This window comes from Lissotriton vulgaris, chromosome 7 (genome assembly GCF_964263255.1).
Source record: "Lissotriton vulgaris chromosome 7, aLisVul1.2, whole genome shotgun sequence".
In the NCBI taxonomy this organism is placed as follows: domain Eukaryota; kingdom Metazoa; phylum Chordata; class Amphibia; order Caudata; family Salamandridae; genus Lissotriton; species Lissotriton vulgaris.
This window is the reverse complement of record NC_141695.1, coordinates 897589262-897602076: the sequence shown is the minus strand read 5'-3', so window position 1 is coordinate 897602076 and position 12815 is coordinate 897589262. Positions and strand designations below refer to the sequence as shown.

At 47.0% G+C, this 12815-nt stretch overlaps 1 protein-coding gene across 3 annotated transcripts in view; it reads right to left on the bottom strand.

The window, feature by feature from the left end:
• Positions 1-12815, bottom strand: part of LOC147702657 (zinc-binding protein A33-like) — a 98166-nt gene that overhangs the window by 18866 nt on the left and 66485 nt on the right. For all 3 annotated transcript variants that reach the window (XM_086931320.1, XM_086931322.1, XM_086931321.1), the window contains one exon: positions 11640-11873. In XM_086931320.1, coding sequence (XP_086787446.1) covers positions 11640-11873 — 234 coding nt within the window. The remainder of the gene's footprint in view (positions 1-11639; positions 11874-12815) is intronic.

Below are 12815 nucleotides of genomic sequence, written 5' to 3'. Positions count from 1 at the left end.
TCTGATCAGGACTGCCTTGTTGGTTATTTGCATTTGGAAAGCTTTTAGTGCTAGAAATACTGCTAGTAGTTCTAAGTAGTTGATGTGCAGTTTCTTTTGCTGCACACTCCATTTCCCCTGCACTGTGTATTTGTCCATGTGCGCTCCCCATCCGGAGAGCGATGCGTCCGCTGTCAGTATCACTTGTGGAATCGGTTCTAGGAACGACCGTCCCTTGGAAATGTTTGTTGTGTTCCACCACTTCAGAGAGCGATGCGTACGGTCGTCTACCAACACCAGATCTGTAATCTGACCTTGAGCCTGATTCCACTGTGTCGCTAGACACTCCTGTAGTGGACGCATTTGTAGCCTGGCATGTGGTATTAGCAGTATGCAGGAGGACATCATGCCTAACAGCTGCATAAACACTTGTGGTGGCAGTGAGTGTTGTGGTTGAAATCTTTGTATCAACTTGACCATTGTCTGTATCCTGATTGGATTGGGGTATGCTTTGGCTCTTTCTGTGTCTATAGTAGCCCCCAGGTATTGTTGAATTTTGTTTGGTTGTACGTGTGATTTTTTGTAGTTCACCGTAAACCCTAGGTGGTGCAGCAATTGAATGGTCTTCTGTGTGTTGTGAAGGCATTCTTCTTGTGACTTGGCCTTTATTAACCAATCGTCCAAGTAAGGGAAGACATGAATTTGTTGTCTTCTTAGGTGTGCTGCCACCACAGCTAGGCATTTTGTGAACACTCTTGGTGCCGTTGTGACCCCGAACGGAAGGACTTTGAATATAATGTTGTCCTTCCACTACAAACCGTAGGTATTTCCTGTGGGCTTTGTGAATTGGGATGTGAAAGTAAGCGTCTTTTAGATCCAGTGTAGAAAGAAAGTCCCCTTTCTTCAGTAAAGGAAGTACTTGTTGGAGCGTGACCATGTGGAAATGTTCCGAATTTATGTATGCATTGAGAGGTCTGAGGTCCAGGATTGGTCTTAGAGTCTTTGGAACCTTCTCTATGGCATGCTTTTGTAGCAGTGATAGTACTTCTTCTTTTAACAACGTCAGATGGTCTTGACTCATTGGACGCTGTTTGGGGGGGATGTTTGGTGGGGTAGCGGAGTTCTAGGCAATAACCATGTTGGATAATTTGTCTCACCCACTTGTCTGATGTGATGTTTTCCCAGACAGGTAGGAACTGTGCTAGACGTCCCCCGACCGGTGTTATGTGGTCTGGGGGAAGTTGTATTAAGTCACTGTTTTGGGGTTGGGGAGTTGTGGTTGTTAATATTTACGCGTCGTCTACCCTTGTTGTTGTTACCTCTGTAACTGCCTCTTGAATTACCTCTGGGTGACGTTGGTGTAAAAGAGGTGGATTGCTGACTTGTTCCTGTACTTTTTGAGCCCCCTCTATAGGTGGATCTACGAAAGGAACCCCTTTGTGTTGGCTGTTGTAATGCTCCCATTGACTTAGCCGTTTCTGTGTCCTTTTTCATCTTTTCTAAGGTCTCATCTGTGCTTGAGCCGAAAAGTGTCTTCTGATCCAAGGGTTGGTTTAATAAAGATGTTTGTACTTCTTGTTTGAACCCTAAAACTCTAAGCCATGCATGTCTCCTTAACATGATACTGGTGTTGATGGATCTTGCTGCAGTGTCTGCCGCATCCAGGGCGCACTTAATGGAAGTGTTAGTTATGATCTTTCCTTCCTGTATTAGCTGATCTGCTCTCTTCTGATGTTCTTTAGGGAGATGTGTGATGAGTTTTTGTAACTCATCATAATGTGCCCTGTCATAATGTGCAAGTAGCGCTTGTGTATTGGCTATGCGCCAGCTATTTGCCGCTTGTGATGCTACTCTTTTGCCTGATGCATCTATTAATTTTGACTCCTTATCAGGTGGAGGGGCTTCTCCCGTAGATAATGAGTTTGCTCTTTTGCGAGCGTTTGAAACTACAAGCGAGTCCAGAGGTACCTGCCCCTTGATAAATATTGGGTCCTTTGGAGCTGCCTTATATTTTTTATCAATTCTTGGGTTTAACACCCTAGCCCTCACTGGGTCTTTGAATATGTCTGCTGTGTGACAGAGAAGACCTTTTAGCATAGGTAGAGTACCTGATGTTTTTTGTGCAGTAGGTAGTGTCTCTAATAGGAAATCCTCTACTTGAGGTTCTGTATGCAGATCTACCTTATGATATTTTGCTGCCCTATTAATGAGCTGTACAAACCCTGTGTTATCATCAGGTGGTGAAGGCTTTGAGGGATATAACTCTGGGTCGTTGTCATCATCTGACCCTGCGTCATAATTTTCCCATGGGTCATCCTCATCTGGGATAGTGTCATCGTCCCCATGAGGTTCTCCCTCCCCTGTATCACTGTCTACATCTGACTGAGGCGTAGATGGTCTTGGTGTAGAAGGTGGAGGAATAGTTGGCATAGTGTGAGGAATAGGAGAAGAGGGTGTGTCTCTAGGTCAAGGAGAAGTAGGAGGAGTTGTATTTGTCCCCATTGTTCTCTTCTTAGAAGGAATGGGTTTGTCTTCTAGCTGTTCATTCTTCCTCTTCTTCGTCACTACTTTGCCAGTTTGTGGATCGATAAACAAAATCTTTTGTTTCGGATCTGTTTGCTGCTCCTGTGTCGGTACCGAAGCTTTTGGTTCCGAAAGGTGCCTTTGCTTCCGATCGTCAATGTTCGGTGTTTTTGGCACCGAGGATTTGCTAGATTCCGATTTTTTCGGTGTCGAGTGAGTCTTCGACGTCGAAGCATGTTTCGGTTTCGACATGGAATGTTTCGATGCCGAGCTTTCCCTTGCATGAAGCTTCGGTGTCGAAGTCGATGTCGACCGTTTCTTGGATCCGACATGGTGGGAGACCGAGAGTTTCTGTTTCAGTTTCGTTGCCGGGCCCGAAGACGGGGCGTCGGAAACTTTTTTCTGCGGTTTGACCGGGCTCGAAGGCGGGGTCGTTACCGCACGGGGTCGGTTTTTTGGTAAGGGGACGTCGTCACTCACGGTTTGTTGCACGTCGAGTTCCTCGACATCCGACTCGTCCCCTTCCGACCCCGACTGTTCTTCTTGATCCTCTTCGTCATCGAGGCGCTGGTCTTCGAACAGCTCCGGGATCGCCTCCGACTGCATTCTGGAAACCTCGTGTCTTCGAGCTCGACGGTTTCTGATCGTCGACTTGGAGGAGAATGCTGCGCAGGCCTCGCAGTCCCTGGATTCGTGTTCAGGTGATAGGCAGAGGTTTCACACCTTGTGTAGGTCCTTGTGTGGGAACTTAGCACCACACGTTGGACATTTCTTAAATGGAGTCCTTTCCATGGACTCCGGGCTTGACCACGTCGAGAAAGGCCTCCTGTTCGTCGACGTAGATCAAAGTTTTTCTTTGATGTTGGAGCCGAAACGCGTCGGAATGGAAATAAAATCGCGTTCGATAACAATACCGTCGAATTGGAAAGGGAATACGCGCCGAAAAATCACTTCTTTCCGAAGTCGATCTGGAGCGCTTCAATCCTCATCCGAACCCGATGGGGGAAAAAAAACAATCTAAGGATGGAGCCGATGCCCATGCGCACTAGCAACCAAAGGAGGAGTCACCAACCTACAAAAGACTCTCCAAGAGAAAAACAAAGTGCAATCATCCGAGCCCAACACCAGATGGCGATCTATTCATAATGTACCATCTGAAGCCCATATGCCTCGAACAAATATGATATTGCAGCACTGCACTTATCACAACATATAAAGTCTTTGGATTATTAATTTAGCACTTCAGCAATATCAAATAGTCCAAAGGCTCTTGGGAGTTTCTTCTTTTATTTGTTTATATATCCAACTCTAATCCCATGCCAACGCGTTTTGCCAAGGTTATTGACAACCATCCGACTTCGTCAGGGCTGGAAGTAATACAAAATGCATTTTTTACCATCCGCACTTCATTTAAATAAAACAATTCTTAATTGCAGAGCCCTTTAAGACCCAAAACAACAATCCTGTGCTTCAAAACACCTATCCAGGGTGACATTACCATGCACAGAATACTATTGGACTATTGATATTGCTGAAGTGCTAAATTAATAAATCAAAAGACTTTATATGTTGTGATAGTTCTTGGACTTGCACCAGATGCAAAATCTCTTCCACTTGTACGCATAAGAAGTCGTAGTGGAAGGTCTCTTGGCTTCCTTCAGTATGTCCATACAATCTGCAGGGAGATTCAAATGGCCATATTACACTATCTCAGGAGCCATGCCGCCAAACTCAAAGACGAGAGAGATTGGGATGCACCATCTGCCCCCCGAACTTCGTGAGAAGGTCCGGCCGACACGGCAGTCGTAGGTGAGGCTGAAGAGACCGGTGGAGCAGGTCCGTGAACCACCACTGCCTGGGCCATTCCGGAGCAATGAGGATCATCCGCGCCCGAGACTGGGCCAGCTGGATGAGCACCGCCAGAATCAGGGGAATGGGTGGCAAAGTGTACAGAAAGCTGTTCGGCCAGTTGATCCATAACACGTTCCCCAGCGTCCCCGGTTGGCAATGCCTCGAGGCGAAGTCGCGGCATTTGCTGTTTTCGGCGGTGGGGAACAGATCCACGTCTGGAGTGCCCCACACGGCGAAGAGGTCTTCGAGCACTTCGTCGTTTATGACCCACTCGTGGTTTTCTTGCAGCAGCCTGCTGAGGGCGCCCACCTGAACATTCTGTACACCGGGCAGAGGAGTCGCCATTATCATCAATCCTCTGGCTAGCAGCCAGTGCCAGATCGCCTGCACCTCCTGCGACAGTGTGCGCGATCTCGAGTCCCCCTGCTTGTCGAGGTAACATCGTGGTCGTATTGTCAGTCTGTACAAGCAAGGAGCTGGTCTGGAAGGACGGAAGAAAGGTCTTCAGTGCCAAGTGAACAGCTCCGAGTTCCAGGAAATTGATGTGATATGTGGACTCCGACAGAGACCCCGTTCCCTGGATCTGTAGATGGTCTGAATGCGCTCCCCAGCCCAGGAGAGACGCATCCGTCACGATAGTCCGAGTCGGGATATCCTTGTGGAAAGGAACCCCTCTGAGGATATTCTCTGCCGAGCACCACCATCTCAAGGACTGTTGGGCGTGAAGAGACAACTGAATCATGTCGTCCCAACACCCTTTACTCTGGCCCCTCTGGTCCTCCAAACATTCCTGTAGCGGCCTCATGTGTAGGCGTGCGCGCGGAGTGAGGAAGGTCCAAGAGACTATTGATCCCAGTAGAGAAGACACCGTCCTCACTGTTGTAGACGGAGCAGTTATGAGCGCCTGAGCCTTCCGAAGGATGGATAAGCGTCTCTCCTCCGAGGGAGAGACGCTTGCCGACAACGTATTGATGGAGGCTCCAAAGTACTGCAGGCACTGTACCTGAATCGGGACAGACTTGGACAGATTTATGTGCAACCCCAGATGGTTCAGCAGGACGGCCGTCCTGTTGAAGTGCAATTGCGCTTCCTGGAAGGTGGAGGCTTTGATCAACCAATCGTCCAGGTACAGGTAGACAAACCCCTTGTTCTTTCTCAGGTGCGCTGCTACCACAGCCATGCATTTCGAAAAAGTCCTGGGTGCAGACTTCAGTCCAAACTGTAGTACAGTGTACTGATAGTGATTGGTGCCGATGAGGAAGAGCAGGAACTTCCGATGTTTCGGTGAAATGGGCACCTGGAGGTACACATCCTGCAGTTCCATAGCGCATAGCCAGTCTCCTCTTTGCAGCTTAGAATAAATCTGGCGCAAAGACAGCAACCATCAGTTAGCTTAACGCAAAACCAGAATGGACCTGCACTTGTTCTGGTCCTTCTCTCGCACCCGAAAGCACTGTGAGTACAGACCCTCTATTAGAGACCGAGGGACATCTTATCTCCCTTCTTCATAACAGGGTAACTGCCTCCGCTCAGAACTCGCACAGCTGGACCTGCGAGCGAACAGGTGGAATTGCTGGAGGAGGGCTGACAAACGAAGACTGTCTTAGACCGGGCCGGCCTTTGTTCGCCGAGGAGCATCAAGCTCTCCCGCGTATGCGCACAATATACTTGTGAATTATTAAATGGCGGCCCAGGACCACAGACAAATCCTGGGAGCAAAAACGACGCTGGAAAGGGAGGAAGGCCTTACGCCATTCTCCACGCTTTCCCAAACCTACAGCCTCCAAAAGTCTCCGATTCAGACTTCATGCGGACCACTCACTACCCTCATGGCAGCCCAAGGGTTGCCCAAAGAACGGGAGAGTAGAAGCACACTACTGTGCCACAGGCTGCAGAGATGTCAGATGAATACAAGTATGGCAACGTAGGAAAAACCCAAGGCAATACCTGGTGTGAGTGGGGTTGCGTAGATTTCTGTGTGAAATGTATACATGGTATCTTTTTGTTTTCCCTGACAGGCAGGAGACCCTTTTGCTGTCTACGGAGGACATTGAGGTTCCGAATGGGTGACACTTCTTCCTCCTTAAATATTTCGATGCAAATTTTGCTCTTCCATATCTGTACACCCTGTATAGCATATTGTGTTGCAGTAGCTTACCCCTGGTCCTGATGAAAGCTGGAGCAATGCTCCTATCTAGCTGAAACTAGTTGACCATTTCACACAGCGCCATGATGTAGTCCCACCTATTTACTACCAGGCGTGTTTTTAATCTTGACACCTATTACTTATTTTGACAAGCCACCTGTTTAGTATAGGTAGTCATTTTTAAGCATCACCCTTTTTCATAGCACTGCACTTTCCTTACACTTTATTTTGGGCACAACTGTGACAGAATAGACGGTCAGTTCATTTCCCGCACTGTGGCACGGGCGGTACATGGAGTGGCTGCCGTTCCCCACATGATGATATGCCGCCAAGAGGGTGGTCTGATGGGATGTTTACAGCCCAGTGTGACCCAATTTACATACTCACACGGTTGTCCCTGTGATCCTTTTCCTCCACTCAGGATAGCATACCACTTCTTGACCTGGTCTCCTCTTTTGTGTTTTGTATCTTTAATACCTGGGGGTCACCAGGAGAGAAAAACTCCGCTCCAACACCAATAATTAGATCTGAAACTATCAGGCCCTTTAGACTATCTCTTGTAAGGCTTCCCTCCTGTCTCTCGGCAGGTGAACCACAAATCGGTGAAGAAACACTCCCACACAGGGATCTTACCAAAACGGTCCAGCAACAGAGGGCCACAGCATGCTGTCTGCATGCCGTCACCCCTGTGACCAAGTGAGGAGTCCGTTCGAAGCCAGAACTTCCTGGCAGGTGGCAGTGGACAGTAAAGTACTGCCCACCAGTGAACAACCCGCTAGGAGGAAAATTTGTAAGAGTAGGAGAGCACCTCCCCGTACTCATGGTAGATGCATCCCTGGCATCAAGGCATGGGGTTCGCAGACTGAGGGGCCAAAAGCCCCTGAGGTGGTGGGTGGAAGAGGGACCAGAGAGAATTCCGAAACATCCCCGGTGGTCACACCAGTGGTGGCAGAGCAGGAGGCGACCTAGACTATGAGTAGGTATGCAAATACTCAAAGCTAAGCATAAGGACCAACGTCCCTCGCTTACAAGTGATAAGTAACCACAGGCTCCCCATCAGAAGGGTTCCTCAACGCTGATCAACTGCTCAGCGTGGACGAGTGGACGTTGTCGGGAACACAAAGTCCCCTCCTAAGATGAGAGGCTCACCAAGGAGCGAGGCCTGGAAAAAGACCTAGGCGTCAAGCGCCGGCAAAGATCCCGCGGCGGTAACCCATAACGTCGACCTCACTACGACATCACCATCACTAAGACATTGACTGTCTCTACGACATTGACCAACACCTCGACGTCAAGACGTCACTACGGTGTCAAACCCTCTCACTTCGACATCAAGCAGCACTGTACCGAGACGCCTAGCCATCCATGACGGTGACGTCTGGACCTAACGGAAGACACCGGAGCCCAAGCGACCAAAGCCCCAAAATGAGCATGACTGCCCTTCGACGTCGAGGCACTCCCCGACGTCACGTCGAGGCACTCCCCGACGTCACGTCGAGGCACTCCCCGACGTCACGTCGAGGCACTCCCCGACGTCACGTCGAGGCACTCCCCGACGTCACGTCGAGGCACTTCCATGACGTCGAGGCACTTCCATGACGTCGAGGCACTTCCATGACGTCGAGGCGCTTCAGGATGTCGGGCGCTCCAGGACGTTGAGGCACTCCATGACGTCGACCTTGTTCAACGGCACGCCGACCGGAGTCCTGGGTTGACGGAGAGTATACCTGCACTCTACGTCGCCATCCTCGACGCTGACTGGAACCGCATCATAGTTCAGACGCGCTCCTACTGGGGAGAACCACAGAGGTCACAGCATGGGACTCGGTAGGGGACCTACCCTCTCCTTACCCAGAGGCTGAAGATGCCTTCAAACTCCCCAGCTCCAAACCTGGGAGCCGAAACCTCCTGGAAAAGAAGGTACAGAGAAGACAGATGTCAAAAGACACAGGCAAGCACAGAATACAAACCCTGTGAGCTTCAGCTTTGGTCTTTAATTCAACTCCAGGCAAGCACTTGTCAGAAAGAAATAGTATAAAGACAAGAAGACGGCAGAAATTCTGCCCAAAGAAAACACAGCAGAATGTAGATAAAGGCCAAAGACGTCGAGTGAAGCTGCCAAAAATCCAGAAATACACAAAAATGTAATTAAAAAAGCTCAAATTGAAGAGCTAATGCGCCAGGGTCCTGCTAGCAGGAGCCGGAAAAAAGAACTGAATGTAAATGGGACCTGCTGGGCATTCTGGGATATTGAGAAAGTTCTGGAAAGTTTCCTTAAAAAGGCACGGTATCCCTTTTTGAGACACATAATGGCAGCCTATGGGGCTTGTCTGTCCTTCCCTTCCTCTCTATCATTCCAGAGGCTTTGCTGTTTAAAGGGGAAATTTTTCTCTATGGAGAAAACTTGGCAGGCTGTGCTGTGTGTGGTTTTGCTGGAATATCTAGTTGAAGTACTGGACAGTGTAGCCTGTGGATATAGGCTGCATTATATGTCTTTAAATTCTCTCTTAAGTGTCTGTGCAGGACTGCATTGTTAGACAGCTTAGGAGATTATTTTTGATTGCTCCGGGGTCCACGCTCATGAGCGGGACTATTCACTAGATTATGACTATACACAGAGATCCCCTACTACAGAAGTGATCACCACTGAGCCATCCTGCTGAATAATCCAGACCATGCAATAATGGTGCGAGGTAAGTAAGGAGGGATTAACACGATGCTGGGAAGATTTTACCGTTTTAAGTGTCTAAATACACAGATAAGATCAAAAGGTAAGTATGAATTTAGCACTGAATAACAGAAAACCAGACTTAAGAGAACCTGCAGGGGCACATTACAAGAAAAATAAAAAATACTTGAATTAGAGTTCATATTTTGTTCATTGTACATGTTGTATATCACAAAAGGTTCTTGGGATTTTGGCCTACTACTTTATTATTGAAGCCCAATGACCAACTGCCATTTTGCGTGTACGCTCATTACTTGAGTTCCCAGTCAGTCAGTCTGTGGCAGAGAATGAAGAATTCTAGGAGTGGTGTTAGGGGTAAAACCTGAGTGCCGAGGGGGCACAACATTCATTCAGCACAACAGAGATCAGTTACTGGTTGTGGCGCTGGAAACAAAGGAGTTGGTGCCAGGAACTGCTAAAGGCCAAAGGTTGTGCCCAGAGTCCACTGAGCATGGCCAAAGAGTGTGCCCTTCAGGCTCTGAGCGTTGGCCAAGGCCAATCTCTGTAGCCAAAGGTCAACATGCAGGACTGGGTGTAGGAAAGCGGAGGCAGCGGGTGCTGGGTGTTGCATACAGTCCGCCCTCACACCCACAACCTGCTGCAGAAGGTTAAAGGACCCTGGGGCGGGGGCTCTGGTCGAAGGCTACAGTGATAGGCCACCTTCTTCACACATATGAAGTTGGAGCTGGATGAAGAGGCATTGGGTGCACCACGTAGAAAGCCCATGTACACCTTAAACATTGGTTAATGTCCATCATAAAAAATATATACTATAGCACTATAAAGTCAAATGTTTTCAAAATTGAAGCTCAGGTTCTTTAATTGCAATGCACAATAGTTTACGTTATACAGAAAAACATATAAATTCACATAATCATTTTCAGTTGAAGGGATAATCTAGTTAAATTCCAATCGTACCACCCATCTAATTGTGGATGATGTGACAAATAAAATTGCAAATGACATCACTTGAAACCGCAGGCTTGCTCTTTTAAAAATCTGTGGAAGGGTAGGTTAAACAAGCCATGCTTCTATATGGATTCTTTACAGTGACAAGGATGTTTGTTGAAAAGCCGAGGCCAATGGCCATGCACAGCATGCTATGGGGAGGAGGCACCTAGTGAATGCCTGGAGTTTACCGAGTGTGGCCGATAGATGTGCAAAGCAGGTTCGGAGTAAAATGAAGTGTTGACAATGGGTCTGTTTGGAGCATAGGGTCTGCATCAGGAGCCTCATAGGCATAGCCAAGGGTAGGAAGCTAAAAGGGCCTGGGTGAAGGGGCCCAGCATGCAGGCCCCTGATGGACCTGAGTTCACAAGGGCCTGGCGAACTCTGGGTGAAGGAGTGTTGTCATGCAGTGAAGTATGTGTGGGACACAGTGCTGGACATAGGGGACAGAGGCGGCCATGTGTGCTCACCATATTAGACCTGTCCGCTGCAGTTCACAATGAGGAGAACAAACAACTTTTAAACCAACTTGAACAGATGATTGGTTTACGGGAAGAGGCATAGAACCGTCTCCAAATTGTTGATCACTGGCAGAAGAAACCAAGTTAAATTAGCACATTATGTTTCTAATCGGCTATATTTTATGTGAGGTAACCAAGGAACCTGCTTGTCTTGGCTTTCTTATGAACATGGGTGGTCACAGATTGTGGTCTACATATTTTTATTTAAATTAACAGTCTATGTTTATTTACTGCTGAACTAAAAATCATTTGCTTGAGACATCCTATACAGTAAATGAACATTCTTTGCATATTAAGAACGTGGTATGTTTGAAACAGCAAAGTTAAAGCTTTCCCATATTTTACAGGTATACTGAATAGCTTTGTCTTCAGAATTCATAATGCCATATTCTTAAAACGTTCACATATACATTTCTTATTATTTGTTGACCACTAACAGGGATAACGTCTTCTTTTAAAAGAGGCACAGCATAACCAAATGTGTTTTTATGTTTTGCCTTCTTGAGTAAGACAACGTCTTCTTTTAGCCACACAGGTTCTCTGGATATATATGATGCTTTGGACTTTGCTCCAGCCCAGCCAGATTTCAAGAGGCATCAGTCTATCAAAATCGTTTTTTTTTACGGGGCCAGGGTGTCTGTTTTTGGCAGAGAAATCAATGATATCATATAGGGGTATAAAACAAGAATCAAGAAAAGGGGAAGATACTTTGTATGACCATGCCAATGTACGGGGGGTGGGGGATTAAGGTGGTAGACAAGTACCCGTTTATGTCTCACTGTGTAGCAGGCCTAAAGGGAGTATCTCAGCGGAGCTAGGTCAGCTTTATATCTATTTACATTGTGGCATCTGCTGCATATATTGACACAGTTGTAAATTATATATGACCAGACCGCCCTCGCCTTGGAGAAACCTAGCACACATCTTGAAAAGAATTGCTCACCTCCAGGAGGAACGGATCGCCACTCTTGACCATGGTCCGAGCGATCCCATTGATGTCCCTCTCCAGCTCCAATATTCCATGTTCTATGTTCTGGATGTGTGATCGCAGCATGCTCAGAGCCTTCTCCTCATCCTCCCTCAGTTCTTCTAGAATACCGCTCTCTTCCGCTTGAAGGATTTGATGCAGCCACTGAAAGTTTTCCTGGATCTTTGCAATGAGATTCTGAGTGGTCTTCTGCAGTAATGGAGAACACGCAATACAAGAGTACATTGGCTCAGACCTCAGGATTCGAAGGAGAGGAAGATGTGACCCGGAATTAATTCACATGCAAAACAGAGCAGCACAGATCAAGGTACCAACGGCACAGAAAAAGTGTAATCATTAAGAGGCCAAAAGAAAGGATAATGAGAAAATATTGGCGGCCAATCTGGACAGTCAAAAAGACGAAAGACCAAACAAAACAGAAGTTGAAAACATAAAATAAAGAGAGAACAAGCAAAACATGGAATGCACGTACAAACCAAGAAGAGAAGCATGCATATAGAAAATAAAAAGAGAAACAGAACTAATGAATAATACAGAAATAAATAAGATGAATCAGAAAGAAGGCAACATAAACTAAACATTAAAACGAAAGAACGAGACTAAAAAGAGAAAGTTAGAGCGGAAAGAAAAGGAGTAAATGCAGAAATGAAGATACTGAAAGATATAATGGAATAAGGTAATGGAGAAAAGTAAATAAATAAGAGTATATGAGCACAAATGAAGCAGTTAAATAGAGAACACTAGAATAACAATGAAAGCAACGAAGGAGCAGTAGATGAGAAAATGGAAAAGCAAGAGTGGTAGCAGTGCATTTGCAATGATTGAACTGTTGAATGGAAAATATTGTGTTATACGTTCCAATAAGTGGAAATTGGATAAACTAATAACAACGTAGTACGGTTCAAACTTCAAAGGGGCAGGCACCAGGTATAATTATTGAACCACAGACACAATCCCTTCAGTATAGTTTTGGACCTGTGGACACTGCCAGGAAGAAGCACTGCTGTGCTGCTGAAACGACCGCTATTCTGTTGGACTGGTGCTCTGTGGATTTACTACTTTTCTGGATTACTGCCTCGCTAGTCAGCTGTCTTGCTGCCCTTCAGCATGAGAAAGAGGGATTGGACCTAC